General features: G+C 42.4%; 1 protein-coding gene across 1 annotated transcript in view; it reads right to left on the reverse strand.

Moving 5' to 3' along the window:
• Window positions 1-5,679: 5,679 nt before the first annotated feature.
• Window positions 5,680-20,199, reverse strand: part of LOC139409482 (sorbin and SH3 domain-containing protein 1-like) — a 78,111-nt gene continuing 63,591 nt past the window's right edge. Inside the window, exons 18-27 of the mRNA XM_071154681.1 lie at window positions 16,793-16,878; window positions 16,358-16,531; window positions 14,263-14,309; window positions 13,783-13,897; window positions 13,210-13,335; window positions 12,747-12,941; window positions 9,565-9,663; window positions 8,718-8,764; window positions 8,243-8,349; window positions 5,680-7,978 (exon numbers count right to left, since the gene is read on the reverse strand). Of these exons, the coding sequence (XP_071010782.1) occupies window positions 7,911-7,978; window positions 8,243-8,349; window positions 8,718-8,764; window positions 9,565-9,663; window positions 12,747-12,941; window positions 13,210-13,335; window positions 13,783-13,897; window positions 14,263-14,309; window positions 16,358-16,531; window positions 16,793-16,878 (1,064 nt within the window). The 3' untranslated portion in view covers window positions 5,680-7,910. The remainder of the gene's footprint in view (window positions 7,979-8,242; window positions 8,350-8,717; window positions 8,765-9,564; window positions 9,664-12,746; window positions 12,942-13,209; window positions 13,336-13,782; window positions 13,898-14,262; window positions 14,310-16,357; window positions 16,532-16,792; window positions 16,879-20,199) is intronic.

Here is a 20,199-nt window from a genome sequence, read left to right on the forward strand (position 1 = left end):
AGGGAGGTGTTTAGTCCCAGGGTCCTTAGCTTAGTGATGAGCTTTGTGGGCACTATAGTGTTGAACACTGAACTGTAGTCAATGAACAGCATTCTCACATAGATGTTCCTTTCATCTAGGTGGGAAAGGGCAGTGTGGAGTGCGATTGAGATTGCGTCATCTGTGGATCTGTTGGGGCGGTATGCGAATTGGAGTGGGTCCAGGGTATACGGGAGGATGCTGTTGATGTGAGCCATGACCAGCCTTTCAAAGCATTTCATGGCTACCGACGTGAGTGCTACGGGGTGGTAATCATTTAGGTAGGTTAACTTTGCTTCCTTGGGCACAGGGACAATGGTGGTCTGCTTGAAACATGTAGGTAGTACAGACTCAATCAGGGAGAGGTTGAAAATGTCAGTGAAGACACTTGACAGTTGAGCCGCGCAGCATGCTTTGAGTACACGTCCTGGTAATCCATTTGGCCCGTGGCTTTGTGAATGTTGATCTGTTTAAAGGTCTTGCTCACATCGGCTACAGAGAGCATTATCACACAGTCATCCAGAACAGCTGTGCTCTCGTGCATGCTTCAGTGTTGCTTGCCTCGAAATGAACATAAAAGGCATTTAGCTCGTCTGGTAGTCTCGCGTCACTGGGCAGCTCGCGTCTGGGTTTCCCTTTGTTGTCTGTAATAGTTTTCAAGCCCTGCCAAATTGATGAGCATCAGAGCCGGTGTAGTAGGATTCAATCTTAATGCTGTACTTGAAGCTTTGCTTGTTTGATGGTTTGTCTGAGTGCATAGCGGGATTTCTTATAAACGTCCGGATTAGTCTCCCACTCCTTGAAAGCGGCAGCTCTAGCCTTTAGCTCAATGCGGATGTTGCCTGTAATCCATAGCTTCTGGTTTGGATATGTACGTACAGTCACTGTGGAGACGACATCGTCAATACACTTATTGATGAAGCCAATGACTGAGGTGGTATACTCATCAATGCCATTGGATGAATCCCGGAACATATTCCACTCTGTGCTAGCAAACAGTCCTGTAGCTTAACATCCGCGTCATCTGACTTCTGTATTAAGCGAGTCACTGGTACTTCCTGCTTTAGTTTTTGCTTGTGAATAGGAATCAGGAGGATAGAATTATGGTCAGATTTGCCAGATGGAGGGCAGGGAGAGCTTTGTATGCATCTCTGTGTGTGGAGTAAAGGTGGTCTAGAGTTTTTCCTCTGGTTGCACATGTGACATTCTGGTAGAAATGAGGTAAAACGGATTTAAATTTGCCTGCGTTAAAGTCCAACTAGGTGTGCCACTTCTGGATTAGCAATTTTTTGTTTGCTTGTGGCCTTATAGAGTTGATTGAGTGCAGTCTTAGTGCTAGCATCGGTTTGTGGTGGTAAATAGACGGCTACGAATAATATTGATGAGAACTGTCTTGGTAGATAGTGTGGTCTACAGCTTATTATAAGGTACTCTACCTCAGGTGAGAAATACCTTGAGACTTCTTTAATATTAGACATCGCGCACCAGCTGTTATTGACAAATAGACACTCACCCCAACCCCTCGTCTTACCAGATGTAGCTTCTTTGTTCTGCCGGTGCATGGAAAATCACGGCAGTTTTATATTATCCGTGTCGTCGTTCAGCCACGACTCAGTGGAACATAAGATATTACAGTTTTTAATGTCCCGTTGGTAGGATAATCTTGATTGTAGGCCGTCGATGTTATTTTCCAATGATTGCACGTTGGCCAATAGAACGGATGGCAGTGGGAGTTTACTCGCTCGCTTATGAATTCTCAGAAGGCAGCTGTCCTCCGCCCCCTTTATCTCCGTCTTTTCTTCACGCAAATGACGGGGATTTGGGCCTGTTCCCGGGAAAGCAGTGTATCCTTCTCGTCGGACTCGTTAAAGGAAAAAGATTCTTCCAGTTCGAGGTGAGTAGTCACTGTTCTGATGCCCAGAAGTTATTTTCGGTCATAAGAGTCGGTAGCAGCAACATTATGTACAAAATAAGTTTTAAAAATAAGTAACAAATGCAAAAAAACTGACAAAATAGCATTAAAGGGGCAATCTGCAGTTGCTACATTCATTTTTGGATATGTAATTTTATGATATAAAATTAATGATATGTACCCATTGATTCTAATTCATTTATAGTTTAGCTGGCGTATCCCATCAGAACCCCAAAATATACGATTATTTTATGCCAATGTTTGTAAACAAATACTAGATAGCCTCAAAACACGGTTGAAACTATAATTGTGATGTCATGGATTGTCAATCCTTGCATCGTTAGCTTTGTCTATGAATTTGAGAGTGGTTACGTTTCTCCAGCCTCATCCCTCAGCTTTATACCGAAAGAGGGGTGTGGAGTACGCTTTATTGTTGTTTTACATGTTCTGCTGATTGCCGCTTGAACAATTTGCTAGCTACCTTCTTCATAGCAATACAAAACTTTTTTTACTGCATTGATCACTTTCACTCAGGGGTTAAATTGGGATGTCGTTGGTGGTGTCGGCCTCCCTGTAGCCAAAACTGTTTACTTTTCCATGATCATTTAAACAAACATCTGTTCATTACTGACTGTGCTGTCGCCTCCATAATTCATTACATGATCCGTGTTACCCAGGACATCTTAGGTCACAGCATGTCTTTTTTTGGAGTTTACCTGTTCTGTGAGTCTGTGGTGTGCATGTGTTTGTGAAAAAAATAATCAGAATAAGCCAAGTCAAACAATGTGTACAAATGGCTGTAAAACAGTTTAACATTTCAGTTGTTTCAAAGTTAGACCTTCTACAGGACATTAAGACACATGGTACTTCAGGATGCTTTATATAGTTTATTAAATATTGCATAATACCGAAATATCAATAATAATATCACAGCAGCAAATAGTGTTGTCTTCATTTTAATATCGACATGGTAACAGCACCGCAAAAAAAATAAGCAAACAAACAAAACCTGTTGCAGGTTGAGCGTCTTGGGAAAACTAATGAACACATAGTTATGATGATTAATAATTTATTTGAAGCGTTGTGTCACACTTTAGTCCAGTAGCTATCATGTTCTTTAGTACATGTCTTCTACCATCACAAATACAAAAAAAAAACAAACGGGGAAAACAATAGTAATATCCTTAAATATGACATATGGATACATTTCTGTGATAATCAATAAAATCTCATGAAAATGAGGCACAATTTGCATCTGACATAAGGGCCTTACGATCCTCATCAAATGGCAGCGCAACGTTGCTTCATATGCATCAAAACGGTCTGTGCTCAATAACTCTTCACTCTGTGCTTTGCCCCCCCAAAAAATCCCTCGGGAACAACAGAGAGCTTCATGTGACTTTTCCCATCGCTTGCATTCCATACTTCTTTATTATACATATTTACAATTCTTATTGTGCCAGGCTGTTTAATGTTATACATGTTCATTCAAGCTGACAGCATTGATCCTTGTTAGTGTTATACGGTACTCCACAATCATACATTCATACATCCTGCGATGTTTCGCGGAGCACATTATCCCATCAACATTTTACACAGACTTGTGAGGCTATGATATGATACCACAAGAAGAGTGATTGCTTGTTGCCAAAGTCTATCATACAGTCAGTGTGACATGGAACAGACCTCTCCGTACTCGATTGTCCCTGGACCTTATTCTGTAAGCTTTGCTTGGACTTTGGATGTCATTGTCTCTGTGTTGGAGATGGGTAATAATAGCTATAGCTTAAGTGCTAGCATGGTGGAGACCCCAGAATGAAATAGAACACACTGGGTTATACTGTATCTCTATGGGGTAAACAGCTCACAGCTGAGTCACAATACAACCACTCGGATTATCCTTCAGAAACAAGTTATGGAAGTTATGTACAGCAAACCAAGGGGAGAAATACTGAAATTTACAAACACATGAATGGCCATACAGTAGAAACACTCATCTATGTTCTCCTACTGCCTGCAAAATACTTATTGATAGTCATATGAATGATGTAGAGACAAACTCAGCAACCTAGTACAATGTAACTGGTTTCGTTAAAACAACTGTCACACAAGACTATATTCTCATCAATGTTGGCAATTGGCAGTTAACAAGATAGGGAAAAACAATGATGTTGAATGTTCGGGTGTTGTATTGTCTCAATACTTCTATTCCTTTTCAAGTACAACTGACAGATGAGTAAACAGGCAGAACTGTACTTAAATATCTCACAAGGTAAACATGATAGGTGGCAGCCACTAAAGCCTTAATGCTCAAATCAGTTTTGTTTTTCAAATTCGTTTTGGAATAGTGACTGTCCAAACCGCATGTTACAAGTGAGTGACTAAATCGGATGTGTGTGTGTGTGTGTGTTCAGATGGCAGTCATTTGCTGACATGGCTACGCTAGTTGTCATAGTAATGATGGTGTGTGCTCAGTGGTGTAGGCTGATTGGTGGTGGTGCTCGTGCTTCCTGTCACTCAGAAGCTATGTAGCAAGCTAGGTTGCTAACAATTCCTGACATGGACGTTTCCCAGTTACTTTGAATGCTCAAAAGTAAACGTGTTCTTACAGTGTAAGAACACGTTTAAAGCCTCAAAGGATAAGATGATGCAACTTTCAAAACAAATTATTTTTTGGGGGGCTCGCCACAGCAGCCAACTACCTAGCTAGGTAGCTGTTTAAGCTTTCTAGAACATTCACTCATTTGTTTGTAAACAATGAACAAGTTAACTAGTTAGTTACCACATGTTCTTGTCAAACGGTCAACAAAGTAGCTAGCAAGCAACAAGATATGCCAAATAACAGTCTATAAACCACTTGAGGGCAAATCAATCAGATTCGACCATTAAGACACAAGTTACATGGCCAGGAATCAGATATGTATCTGACTTCAAACCACCTTCGAAAGGTGGCTAGAAATATCAAGATTCCATGTGGTTTTTGGCTGTTCAGGCTGCAGGACAAAGAAAAGATTTGAATCGGAAATGCAAATAAATAGGATTTGAGTCACTGCAAACTGACAATGTGAACATGGCATTAATAGCTTTAAACGATATTTAACATAAGTCATCATTAAGTAGATGAAGTATTACTATAAAGGTAATAATACTAGTTAGATGTTGATAGTCTTATGACAGATATACTTATTTTTGTCTGAGAAACACATTTCAATTCTATTGGCCTAGTGAACCCAGACTACTGTCACGCATGACATTGAGGATTCCTTCGAAGAACGCATAGCAGTGAGGTATAAGGAGGAATAATTTGATACGCACAGAGTAAGAGAGAAGAAAGTAGAGCTGCCACAACACAATACATTCTTATTTCAATCTGCTACGTTTTCAGGATATATTCTGACGTATGGTGGCTGTTACCGGCATAGTGATCTGATGTAGCTCTCAGATTGAGGACCTCTGTCCTCACAGGAAGACTGTTTCAATGCGTTGATATCCGAATTCAAAGCAATCTTCACTGAGGGAGCAATCCAGTTCAAAGATAATGAGTAATGTTTTTCTGGTTGTACCTGCTGGCCTCAAAATAATAATGGCATTGATGTAGTTTAATGCTCTTAAATAGCTTAGCACTCTCTGATGCTACACATAGTCTTCTGTGTATAAAAGGCCCCTGTATCCAACAATATTGGGATATATAATTTGTCAAATGTAAAAAGTAAAATGCTCACAAATTAAAATCAATCGTTACTCAAACAAAGAGTTACATTTACATTTTAATCATTTAGCAGACACTCTTATCCAGAGCGACATACACTTAGTGCATTCAGCTTAAGATAGCTAGGTGGGTCAACCACACATCACAGTCATGGTAAGTACATTTTTCCTCAATAAAGTAGCTATCAGCAAAGTCAGAGCTAGTAAGGGGCGAAAAAAAGTAAAGTGCGAGTGTTAGTTCACAAAAGGCCTTTTTAAACTTCAAATGAATTAGTATACAATTAGTGTGAGGAGAAAGCTCAAAAATGACCTCGGGGCGGAAGTTAAGTGCTTTAAAAAGAGTGGCACACCACGCCTGTCCTGTGGTTTCACTGGAGCCAGTATAGCTGCCACCAAGCTACCTCACAGGAATCACCAACGATCAGACAGCTAATGTTACTTCTAATTTTACGGGACAGATATGCTGTACAAGATGACAGAAAATCATTTTTTTGATAAGAGATGTATAACACATAGGTGTGACACATAGGCATAAAAGCTTGCTTGCACGTACACGCCTTCATACACATGCACGATCTGTCTTAATCAGGTATGTACATAGCACAACCAGTCTTCCTGATTGTGTTAATCACTTCAGCTGACAGAAAGCTGAGCTAATATTAGCTAACGTGTTTGAGCATTTCCAGATTTCTATCATGCACACGAACATGCTCGAATTATAGGACACACCTTGGTTAGAAAACAAAGGCAATACTAAAACGGCATTGGAAGCTTTCGGACTACACTGAGGTAAGAACGCCAGGCTATTTTATGAAGACTACAAGCCTACATTGACTACATTGTCACAAACATGGCTTTATAGTTTTCAGTGCATTCTGAGCTAATGAAACCAAGCCATTCCACGATTCTATAATTTTTTTAATATATTTTTTTTTAGAAGTTCACTGTCAGGTCAATGGGTTTTCAAAATTCGAATCAAGGAATATGGTTTGTTGGACCCTGTCCAAGTATGTGCCATCACATACAGCCTGATACCTCCATGGTATGTCTAACAATACTAGTTACTGGGTTTTCCTAGGAAAAACATGAGTCTTCTAGACGACTTAGCATGTCATGTCGACCTTCAGATGTATGTATCCGCATTCAAAGTCAATGAAAAATGCTTTCGCCAAAAAAGGTCCTGAAAGATAGCTGATGAATAACAGCTCCTATTTCTCTAGCTCATCAACAACACATTTGAGCCCTCGTATACCATCATGGCAGTTATAAGATCCACTCTCTTGATCCATGAACTGCTCTGCTGCTGACCCCCCATATACTGTAGATAGACATTCATGCGCTTCAAAAATACTTTGTATAGTAGTTAACAATCACAATGACACACCGCAGCTACTACATACACTGTACAAGAATACTGACTGAGTGTACAAAACAGTAAGAACACCTTCCTAATATTGAGTTGGGACATGTTGAAAGCTTCCACAGAGATGCTGGCCCATATTGACTCCAATGTCTCCCACAGTTGTGTTAAGTTGGCTGGATGTCCTTTGGGTGGTAGACCATTCGTGAAACACACGGGAAACAGATTGAGCATTAAGAATCCCAGCAGCGTTGCAGTTCTTGACACAAACCGGTCCGCCTGGCACCTACTACCATACCCTGTTCAAAGGCACTTAAATCTTTTGTCTTGCCCATTCACCCTCTGAATGGCACACACACACAATCCATGTCTCAATTGTCTCAAGGATTAAAAATGCTTCTTTAACCTGTCTCCTCCCCTTCATCTACACTGATGTGAAGTGGATTTAACAAGTGACATCAATAAGGGATCATAGCTTTCACCTGGATTCACCTGGTCAGTCTATGTCATGGAAAAATCTGGTGTTGATAATGTTTTGCAAACTCATTTTATAACGTAGTCTGTATGTGCTGACATTTTGGGAGGATTTTTTTTAAACTAAAAGTTCTATTGTCAGAATAGGATATTATAAATTCCGCCCATGTACTGTGTAGGATATGGTTGGAGTACGTATACACCGCACTGACGTTTGGGCAGTGAGTCAACAGCAAAGCTTCCTCCTGTCTTCGCCTCATGTACATCGACATACCTCACACCAAACTGATCACTTACACCAGACAAACATATTCACCTGGCTGAATGACTATCCTAATTGAAACAATCAAGCGCAATAGTAATGCCTTCCCAAATACTTGAATGGTAACCACGGGTTAGAGCTGGGTTCTCCTCACACTATAAATGTCTGTTGACAGGTTACAAGTTGACCTCTTTCACGTAGTTTCCTGGAAACGTGCCAAACTGTTTGGTCCTCTTTGAGGTACCTGAGAATGAAAAAACAACAACCACATTTGTTAGTCTTTGCACTCAAATGTGCCTACTCAGGCAGAACAAATGTAAGTTGGGCACTCTATTGAACTCTATGTGCTTGAACATCCATGTGAGAATTTCTGAGAAATGACCAACGTGGAAGATTAACCCTCTGCTGTGACTCTGCTGTAACCTTATATGGATGTATGTGACACGCTGTGACACAGTGATTATGACTATATCTTCGGGCAATCTATCCTGAGGCCCCAGGCACATACCAACAAACCAGCCATCGTCACACTTCTCCATTACGCTGACAAGATCTCCCTCCTGCAGCTCCAGCTCATCCTCATTCTGTGGCACGTAACAGTACAAAGCCTGGAAACTGTAGGGTAACACTACATAAAGTCAGAAATACAACCATAAAAGGGCTTGAGAGACATAATATCAAAAACGATATAAGAAATGTATTTACCAGACCAAGTCTGGTAAATGGCAATTTCATTAGGCACCAAACGGATTGAAACCAACTGAAACAGAGGGATTACTGGGATTTATCCCCCCCCCCCAAATGCTCATTTTTGCTTTTCCGTTGCAAAGCTTTCAAAAACTTTTCCCGTTGCGTGCCCTAATGAACATGACTCTTGAACTGGGGCTTTGAATCCTTTAGTCAGAGTATAACAGTATAACAGTAACCAGTGTACCCAGAGCTAAGACTAGACGTAGGGACAGACTTCAGGCGGCCATACTCACATTCCACAGCTGAGACGACTCGGCTCCGGGCTGTGGGACTGGGGTTGCTGGGAAATGATGAGAGATTGTTTACTGGGGTGAAGGGGGGGCAGGAGTCTGTGAAGGACAGAGTCATGGGGGTGGGGGGAGAGGGTGCTGCAGTACCTCACTGAGGTCTCAGCTATATTCATGATCTCATTACAAACCGCTTCCTAGTGACAGTGGTCAGGTCAGAGGGAGAATTCCCAGTCAGCCCAGAAGAGGAGGAGAGATTATGGAGTTGGGGAGAGGGGCAGGGCAGGGCAGGGAGTTTAGAGGACGTACAGGAAGAAGAAAGGTAGGAGGTCCAGTGAGTAGCAAGGCAGAAAGAGAAGGGTCCGTTAGAAACCAGGAAAAACCAGGAAAGCCGTGAAACACCAGGAGAGATCGTGTTGGAGTCCGGCAAAGGGGTACGCATGGAAGAGCAAGACACTAGAGTGAGTGGCAGGTAGAATGTACACAGTCACAATGAAATATCTGATACCATTCAAAAGAAGACATGCACAACCAATGGAGAGGAAAAGATGGCAGCAAGGTCATGCAAGAATGCTGTCATATTAATCTTATTGACTTGTTAAAACAAACGTTTTTGTTGTTGCAGAAAATCAAAATAAAAGTCGGAAGCTGAGTGACGCGGTTTAGTATAAATGATTTGTTAAGTGATGACGTTAAGTTAAATGAATATCTTGACATTGATGAGTTAAAGGAAACGACCACCGTAGATCATCGAGAAAACGAACCCCCACCGCATATTTCTAATCCAGAAATATCAAACTTATACGTTTTCTAATTGTATCGTCAGCCCACGACGTGCAAACCAGCACCTTACCGCAAATGAGTTAGCATTCATGTTGTTGTCGTGGATGTCAAACAACATGACAGGGCTCCTGGAGGTTCTACCATGGTAGTCACTCTCATTCTTCACCAGCTGTAAGAGGAACAATACACACATTAGACTCATGCAAATAGGAGTTCATGTCTACAGGACGCAATTCATTTTCAACCGTGTGTGCTGTAAACAGAATTGCAGTGGAAGTCAATACACACTCTTGGTGAGACGTACACTATACATACAAAAGTATGTGGACACCTCTTCAAATTAGTGGATTCGGCTATTCCAGCCACACCCGCTGTTGACAGGTGTATAAAATCGAGCACACAGCCATGCAATCTCCATAGACAAATAATCACAGTAGAATACCTTACTGAAGAGCTCAGTGACTTTCAACGTGGCACCGTCATAGGATGCCACCTTTCCAACAAGTCAGTTCATCAAATTTCTAGGAGCAACAACGGCTCAGGCGCAAAGTGGTAGGCCACACAAACTCACAGATCGGGGCTGCCGAGTGCTGAAGCGCATAAAAATGTACTGTGCTCGGTTGCAACACTCACTACAGAGTTCCAAACCTCTGCCTCTGGAAGCAACGTCAGCACAATAACTGTTCATCGGGAGCTTCATAAAATGGGTTTCCATGGCTGAGCAGCCGCATATAAGCCTAAGGTCACCATGTGCAATGCCAACTATCGTCTGGAGTGGTGTAAAGCTCGCCGTCCATTGGACTCTGGAGCAGTGGAAACTCGTTCTCTGGAATAATGAACCACGCTTCACCATCTGGCAGTCCGACGGACGAATATGGGTTGGGCGGATGCCTGGAGTTTGGGGAAGGCCCTTTCCTGTTTCAACATGACAATGCCCCGTGCACAAAGCGAGATCCATACAGAAATGGTTTGTCGAGATCGGTGTGGAAGAACTTGACTGGAGTGTACAGAGCCCTGAGCTCAACTCCATCGTACACCTTTGGGATGAATTGGAAAGCCGACTGCGAGCCAGGCCTAGCCCATCGTTAGTGCCCGACCTCACTAATGCACTTGTGGCTGAATGGAAGCAAGTCCCCACAGCAATGTTCCAACATCTAGTGGAAAGCCTTCCCAGAATAGTGGAGGCTGTTATAGCAGCAAAGGGGGGACCAACTCCATATTAATTTCCCTAAAATGTTGGAATGAGATGTTCGACGAGCAGGTGTCCACATACTTTTGGTCATGTAGTGTCTCTCGAACAAAAGTCATTTTCTATAATAAAAAAACAAATCACATTTATATGTCCTATAAAAACATTCATACACTTGTTTCGTATTGTTCCCAAATCAATCTTGATCGTCAAATAGTAATCCAATTGGCTCCTCTTTGACAAAATTTTACAACATCCCACTGGGTACATACTGGTTGAATCAATGTTGTTTCCACATCATGTCAATGAACGTGGAATAGAGGTTGAATTGATGTCTGTGCCCAGTGAGATGATGCTATAGTGGTGGGGGTCAAGATTCTGCAACAACTCTCTGAATCATTCAACATATTTCAAAAATACAAATCATGCACATGGTTTTCATTCCAAACACCTGAGGAGATAATTTACCACTCAAACATGTGCATGTGAGTAGGGCACACACAGAAACACATGCAGACCAAAATATGACACAGGAGTCGTGTAAGCTCTGCTGATTGCATTGGAGGAGGGTCAACTTTTTAAATTTTTTTAAAACATTTTTTAATTTTTTTAAATTTATTTTAATTTTACCCCTTTTTCTCCCCAATTTCGTAGTATCCAATTGTTGTAGTAGCTACTATCTTGTCTCATCGCTACAACTCCCGTACGGGCTCGGGAGAGACGAAGGTTGAAAGTCATGCGTCCTCCGATACACAACCAACCAAGCCGCTGCTTCTTTAACACAGCGCACATCCAACCCGGAAGCCAGCCGCACCAATGCGCCGGAGGAAACACCGTGCACCTGGCCACCTTGGCTAGCGTACACTGCACCCAGCCCGCCACAGGAGTCGCTGGTGCGCGATGAGACAAGGACACCCCTACCGACCAAGCCCTCCCTAACCCGGGCGACGCTAGGCCAATTGTGCGTCGCCCCACGGACCTCCCGGTCGCGGCCGGTTACGACAGAGCCTGGGCGCGGACTCTGATGGCACAGCTGGCGCTGCGTACAGCGCCCTTAACCACTGCGCCACCCGGGAGGCCCCGGAGGAGGGTCAACTTTAGTTCAACATTACAGTTAGTCATCATTCACTATCTATTGCACAATTATCTATCTAGAGGCATCATCAATGGAAAGATCCTCTTATCATGGCTCATGGAGGTGAGATCTCCAGTTCCAGCCACAGTGAGCCTGAGATGCAACACTGCACACCATGCAGTAGGCCAGATACCTCTGCAGGGCTATTTCGCCAGCAGCCCAGGGCTTCGCGTCCAGTGCCCCTGTCTCCCTCTGCCCCCTCCCCCTCCATCAAATCCCTCTCCAGGATGCGCAAGGGACTGGCCCCTGTCAGCCAGCTCTCCAGGCCCACCCCCCCACAGGGGCTCAGACTGCGGGACAGACAAGGAGAGGGAGGGGAGAGCAGAAAGTCCTCCCCCTGGGGAGGGGTGAAGGTGAGGTAAGGGGTGGCTGAGCCAGGGCGGGGTGGGTAGGGTGGGGGCAGGGGGGAGGCGGAAGGGGAGGCCATTGGGGAGATGCAGTAAGGGCTGCCGCAGATGGGGGGCACGGGGCTGGCGGACATGGAAGGGGGCAGGTACTCGCCCCAGCGATAAGACACAGAGGGGAGTGGGGGTAGAGGAGGGGTTGGGGAAGCAGGGGGGCCGGCACCCCCTATGGTCAGGGAGATCCACTCAGAGGAGATGGCGTGGACCTCGGGGGACACAGAGCGGCGGGGGGAGCGGGGGAGGGGCAGGGGGACGAGATGAGCCGGTTGCTACGGACACGGTTCAGCTTATAGACCAAAATTACCATCCAGAGAGAGAGACAGAGAGGGGAGGACGAGGGACAGAAATGGAAAGGAAAGATGAAACATTAGACATGAGCAAAAAATGAACACAAATAATAAATCAAAATAAAAAGAATATTACAGCTCCAAAGTAAACAAAATTAAAAAAAGAGACAAACTTGGAGCGTTTGGGATTGTTGTATTCCTGGACAGACTGAGCTCTACAAGAGAGTGTGCCATTACCTGAGGGGAAGCATTGAGGCTGCGGTGAGGTGATTGGCCAATGGGCGGGTCTGGATAATCCAATCCATTCCTGACTCTGGGTCGTTTGTGCACCTCTATGTAGGTGACGGGGAAGATACCCTGGCGATTGGAACCGGAGACCTTGCCCTCGTACCAGTTCTCATCGACCCTGCGAATTAGGATGATCCTCTCTCCCTGTAGACACATTGGTATCCCGTTAGCTCATATGATCGCACATTTCGATGCATAGCATTGAATAACATCACATCAAGCACAAACACCAGCATGCACAATATTTATGTTAAACATACTGTATTTCCTGTATCATAACACTATGGTGTTACTACTTACTGTATGTTGTAACACTTTGCGATTTCCATTTTGCATTACGCAAAAAGAGGAACAAATGTTTCAGCCGCTCCTAAGCTCAATACCTTTTAAAAAACACCATTCTTCTTTTTACCTTTCTAAATGACATCTCCACCACCGTGTCCCCTGTGAAGTTGAAACGGGCTATGGCCTCTCCATACTCCAGCACCTGCACTGGGGCACTCTTCTTTGGCTGGGCCTTCTCCGTGGGGGGAAGGAGCTGGAGCAAACATACACACAAAGCCCAAAATGCATCGGTCAACTTCAATGCCAGACACAAGTGTCAAGTTTAGGAGGGTATCAGTTAAAGTCAATGCAAGGTACCAGTGTCACATTCAGGAGGGCACACTGTGGTAAAAACGCTTTGCGACAGGAAACAAATATCTGTGTTTTTAATGGACATGTTCAGGTAGCACCTCCCTGTTTCACTCTGTTTCAGAACAGTTTCTTCTTACTGAACATGACTCCGGTGAATATCATTACTGGGACTCTTACTTAAACTTCTGAACTGACTGGTGTCATAAACCTGATGAACTGACTGGTATCATAATAACCCTGCACTGACTAATCTGTTTGGCACATCAGTCTGTACCGTACTATAGTGAGTTCCATCTAGTAAGAAAAGGTCAGAGTTCATTTTGAGTCAAAATACAGGAAGTGGTTGTACCTCAACATAACTCCGTGGGAAGATGCCGACTCTGCCGTGATGCTCCCCTTCGAACCAATTATTATCCACCTGTCGAATGATGTACACAATGTCTCCCTTTTGAAATGGTAACTCCCTGAAAAAAAAGGGCAACAACAAACATAGGTTAGCTATTGGATTCAACAATATGCATTCATTTCTAAATGCAATATGAGCAAAATGTCAAAGGCATCTGAGCCATATGACAAGGTACGGCAGAAATATCACCCACTTTAAATATTTCACTCAAGGACTTAGAATGACGTCTCCCCACGTGTAAATTGCTATGTGAGAGTGGAGATTCATCTAAACCACCATCAGTCACACAAATGTTACATAGGCCTACATGTTACAGTCACGTGGCGATTACAACACACCAGTGTTTATATTTCACTGCTTAAATGTATTTTGTGCATGCTCTTGAAATCACTTATGGTATGTGTGCAAATGAATTTGACCCACTTTAGAGTCTCTGCTCTGAAGTCAAACCGAGCCAGGGCTGGAGTTCTCTGTAAACAAACAAAGCAAGGACTGTTAGAAAATAAGCATGGATAAAGGAGACTGGACTCCAATGCCCTGTGACATGTACGGAACGATGGTTATTCATTTCAGGCTGGTCTTGCATGCTAGCTTGCAAGATTCACACAAGACTATCTTCTGGTTTATGTTCACAGTCCTATTATACCCTCATCTTCATACCCTGTTACAGTGGTGTAAGTACTTAAGTAGTACTTTAAAGTATTTTTACTTAAGTCGTTTTTTTGGGGTATCTGTACTTCACTTTACTATTTATATTACACTTTACTATTTATATTTTTTTTTACTTTTTACTCCATACATTTTCCCTGTCACCCAAAAGTACTCATTACAGTTTGAGTGTTTAGCAGGACAGAAAATGGTCCAATTCACAGAGACTTGATTACACACAGGTGGATTGTATTTATCATCATTAGTCATTTAGGTCAACATTGGATCATTCAGAGATCCTCACTGAACTTCTGGAGAGAGTTTGCTGCACTGAAAGTAATGGGGCTGAATAATTTTGCACGCCCAATTTTTCAGTTTTTGATTTGTTAAAAAAGTTTGAAATATCCAATAAATGTTGTTCCACTTCATGATTGTTTCCCACTTGTTGTTGATTCTTCACAAAAAAATACAGTTTTATATCTTTATGTTTGAAGCCTGAAATGTGGCAAAAGGTCGCAAAGTTCAAGGGGGCCGAATACTTTCGCAAGGCACTGTATTTATCAAGAGAACATCTCTGGTCATCCATACTGCCTCTGATCGGGTGGGCTCACCAAACACACATGATTTACTTTTGATACTTAATAAAATCATCAAATCAAATACTTTTAGACTTTTACTCCAGTAGTATTTTAGTGGGTGACTTTAACTTTTACTTGAGTCATTTTCTATGAAGGTATCTTTACTTTTACTCAAGTATGACAACTGGGTACTTTTCCCACCACTGCCCTGTAGTAAGACATTGTTGATTCATAAAAAAACACATATCACTTGTACATGCCAGTTGCAATATACATTTGTTTTCTTCTCCACCGCTTATAACGCACTGGAAATTAACACTAACTTTTTTTATTATATGCTTCCAAAACTGAATAAAAACATAAACAAATATAATCCAGAGTACTAATTTGTACTGGATACGTACAATGGTAATTAGTTCAAATACATAAATGTTTTTGAGTGGCTTAATTTCATCTCTGAGCTCATCTGGTTGATACTTGTGCCCTTTCAGTGACCCTGATCCACTGAGAATATTCTAGCAATGATCTGAGTGAAACAGCTCTTGTGACTGTGTTTCTGTCCGGTGGTAAATACTGGGCTACTGTGGGCTACAGTCAAACGGATAGAGCACTGCCAACAGAGGAAGCTGACTGATTAAAACGTAGTGCCTAGTGGTTAGAGCGTTGGGCCAGTAACTGAAAGGTTGCTGGATCGAATCCCCGAGCTGACAAGGTAAAAATTGGCCATTCTGTCCCTGAGCAAGGCAGTTAACCCACTGTTCCCCGGGCAAAGAAATAGATGTCGATTAAGACAGCCCCCCGCACCTCTCTGATTCAGAGGGGTTGTGTTAAATGCGGAAGACACATTTCAGTTGAAGGCATTCAGTTGTACAACTGACTAGGTATCCCCCTTTCCCTTTTAAATGTGTGCCAGGGAATACACAGTGAACAGCAGGTTTATCATGATGATAATATATGTCCCAGAAACATAACGGGGGAGGGATCAAAACTGTGTTGTGCAAGCAAGTAATGCTAGCCTATGATCTGCTTACCTATGTTGTGCTCCCCTATGTTGGGGCGAGGGGGCCCGCTAATACAGGACTAATAAAGGCCCAGTACACTACCTTTATGAAGAAAAAATAAATAAATATATTTTTTATATACAGTACATACAGTAGTCGGAAGGTTGCCGATGGGTTACTGGCATTTGCGGGCGGGTGCGTGTGAACAAACAGCTGACGCACCACTAACGCACACACACCACCAAAATAGCTGTCATGTTGCACAATGAGAGGGATGGTACTGTACTGTACCTCTGATCCGGATTTCCTCTTGTCTGTGTCGTTGATGTTGATGTTGAGCAGGTCTCCGAAGCGTTCATTAGTAATGAACTGGTGGTGGGTGGGAACGATTCCTGTGTGTCGCCTCGATGCTGTGTCAGCCTCCTCCTGCTCCCTCTTCAGCCGACGCTGCTCTTCCAGGATTTTCTGTCAGGGAAACACACCCTAATCTGCTAGTACATTTGTTTTGTATTTCACTTGTTCTTGTATGCCACATGAATAGTTGTGAGGACCACAGACATTTTCAAGATTTTAAAATTGTTAAAATATTTCACCGTTTTAGTTTACACCGAAACGTTTTGAGTTCTATTTCTTGTTCAAAAAGAGAGTGAAGCCCTATCAGGTTTTGTTGAGATGACTAGAAACGAAACATTTCAGAAATGATTAAAAACTATAAAGAAATGGTACCTCTTTGTCTCCATGGCGTCTCCTAACCACCTCATCCTGGCCGTCACCAAGGTCTCCTTGGGTCAAAGCCTGGGACGAGTCTGAATCTAGTACGAAAAATTAATTCATTATGTCCTGAAAATCTTACAAGTGATTGAACATTTTCACATGACAAAATTCATCAATAATGCTGCTCTCAATATCTGTAATATACACTGCCGTTCAAAAGTTTGGGGTCACTTTGAAATGTCCTTGTTTTTGAAAGAAATAACATCAAGTTGATCATAAATACAGTGTAGAAATTGTTAATGTTGTAAATGACTATCGTTGCTGGAAACGGCTGATTTTTAATGGAATATTTCCATAGGCGTACAGAGGCCCATTATCAGCAACCATCACTCCTGTGTTCCAATGGCACGTTGTGTTAGCTAATCCAAGTTTACCATTTTAAAAGGCTAATTGATCATTAGAAAACCCTTTGGCAATTATGTTAGCACAGCTGAAAACGCCTGTTCTGATTAAAGAAGCAATAAAACTGGCCTTCTTTAGACTAGTTGAGTATCTGGAGCATCAGCCTTTGTGGGTTTGATTACAGGCTCAAAATGTTCAGAAACAAAGTACTTCTTCTGAATCTCGCCAGTCTATTCTTGTTCTGAGAAATGAACAGTGAAGAGGCGACTCCGGGATGCTGGCCTTCTAGGCAGAGTTCCTCTGTCCAGTTCCTTTGCCCATCTTAATCTTTTCTTTTTATTGGCCAGTCTAAGATATGGCTTTTTATTTTCACCTCTGCCTAGAAGTCCAGGATCCCAGAGTCACCTCTTCACTGTTGACGTTGAGACTGGTGTTTTGCAAGTACTATTTAATGAAGCTGCCAGTTGAGGACTTGTGAGGTGTCTGTTTCTCAAACTAGACACTCTAATGTACTTGTCCTCTTGCTCAGTTGTGCACAGGGGCCTCCCATTCCTCTTTCTATTCTGGTTAGAGACAGTTTGTGCTGTTCTGTGAAGGGAGTAGTACAAAGCGTTGTACGAGATCTTCAGTTTCTTGGCAATTTCTCGCACGGAATAGCCTTAATTAGGCTGACCAGTTTCAGATGTTTCTGGCCATTTTGAGCCTGTAATCGAACCCACAAATGCTGATGCTCCAGATACTCAACTGGTCTAAAGAAGGACAGTTTTTTGCTTCTTTAATCAGAACAACCGCTGTGCTAACACAATTGCAAAAGGGTTTTCTAATAATCAATTAGCCTTTTAAAATGATAAAGTTGGATTAGCTAACACAACGTGCCATTGGAACACAGGAGTGATGGTTGCTGATAATGGGCCTCTGTACGCCTATGTAGATAGTCCATTAAAAATCAGCCGTTTCCAGCTACAATAGTCATTTACAACATTAACAATATCTACACTGTTTTTATGATCAATTTAGATGTTATTTTAATGGACAAAAAAAAACAAGGACATTTCTAAGTGGCCCCAAACTTTTTGAACGGTAGTGTATATATTTGTAACTTTTAGATAACCCTAACGCATTGCAATACCACAATTCCAATATATGTACAAAGCATAGTTTGACAAAGCAAGGGGACTTGTAACATTGTACCATATAGAACTAGTCATGCTCCAAAGAAAAGGTGTAATTTTCAGTATGATAAAAGAAAAATACACAACCCCCCCCCCCCCCCCCAAAAAAAAATTTTTTGGAAAAAAACATACACTAAATGTACAAAAACATTACGAATACCTGCTCTTTCCATGGCACATACTGACCAGGTGAATTGAGGGGAAAGCCTTATTGATGTCACGTGTTAAATCCACTTCACATCAGTGTAGATGAAGTGGAGGAGACCGGTTAAAGAAGGATTTTGAAGCCTTGAGACAATTGAGACATAGATTGTGTACGCGTGCCACTCAGAGGGTGAATGGACAAGATGTAAGTGCCTTTGAACAGGGTACGGTGGTAGGTGCCAGGCACACCGGTTTGTGTCAAGAACTGCAATGCTGCCGTTTTTTGTTCTCGTGTTTATCAGTTTCCCGTGTTTATCAAGAATGGTCCACCACTCAAAGGACATCCAGCCAACTTGACACAACTGTGGGTGTTCTGAATGTTTTGTACACTCAGTCTGTATTCTTGTACAGTATATATAGTAGCTGCGGTGTGTCATTGTGATTGTGAACTACTATACAAAGTATTTTATTGAAGCACGTGAATGTCTATCTACAGTATATGGGGGAGGTCAGCAACAGAGCAGTTCATGGATCAAGAGAGTGGATCTTATAACTTCCATGATAGATCAGGAGGGCTCAAAGGTGTTATTGTTGATGAGCTAGAGAAATCTGAGCTGTTAGTCATCGAGAGGGGGTGGGGGGGGGGGTGCAAATCACTATAAGGAAGGTGTTCTTCATGTTTTGTACACTCAGTGTAAATTCCCACATGCACGAAGCAACAACAAACACAGTAACACACCATGACTAAGCTTTAGGGTGTTGTTGATGGGAAAAAAAAGGCAGAGAGAGAGAGAGAGAGAGTTGACAGCTATAGAGGCAACAAATACTTGTACAAAACAATTCAGATACAATAATGTGACTATGATATGGTTGTTGTACAGTGTGAACACATATCACCCATCACCAATGAGTCATCTAAATTCCACACGGACATGTTTAGTGCCTCATCACAGTCTCCACTAACTGCACTGCGTTACTCATCTTGCTTCCCACCCAGCCTTTACCAATAGACATTGCACAGTGCCTCCACGCAAGCACCATAGTAAACCCCTATGACTCCCAACCTCTGTGACAGAAATCCATGTTTAATCGCACAGAATAAACACAGGGAATGCCAATGCCAGCTATGTGTGAAGCACATACAGTGCCTTGCGAAAGTATTCGGCCCCCTTGAACTTTGCGACCTTTTGCCACATTTCAGGCTTCAAACATAAAGATATAAAACTGTATTTTTTTGTGAAGAATCAACAACAAGTGGGACACAATCATGAAGTGGAACGACATTTATTGGATATTTAAAACTTTTTTAACAAATCAAAAACTGAAAAATTGGGCGTGCAAAATTATTCAGCCCCTTTAATTTCAGTGCAGCAAACTCTCTCCAGAAGTTCAGTGAGGATCTCTGAATGATCCAATGTTGACCTAAATGACTAATGATGATAAATACAATCCACCTGTGTGTAATCAAGTCTCCGTATAAATGCACCTGCACTGTGATAGTCTCAGAGGTCCGTTAAAAGCGCAGAGAGCATCATGAAGAACAAGGAACACACCAGGCAGGTCCGAGATACTGTTGTGAAGAAGTTTAAAGCCGGATTTGGATACAAAAAGATTTCCCAAGCTTTAAACATCCCAAGGAGCACTGTGCAAGCGATAATATTGAAATGGAAAGAGTATCAGACCACTGCAAATCTACCAAGA

Source organism: Oncorhynchus clarkii, chromosome 1, assembly GCF_045791955.1.
Source record: "Oncorhynchus clarkii lewisi isolate Uvic-CL-2024 chromosome 1, UVic_Ocla_1.0, whole genome shotgun sequence".
Classification (NCBI taxonomy): Eukaryota; Metazoa; Chordata; class Actinopteri; order Salmoniformes; family Salmonidae; genus Oncorhynchus; species Oncorhynchus clarkii.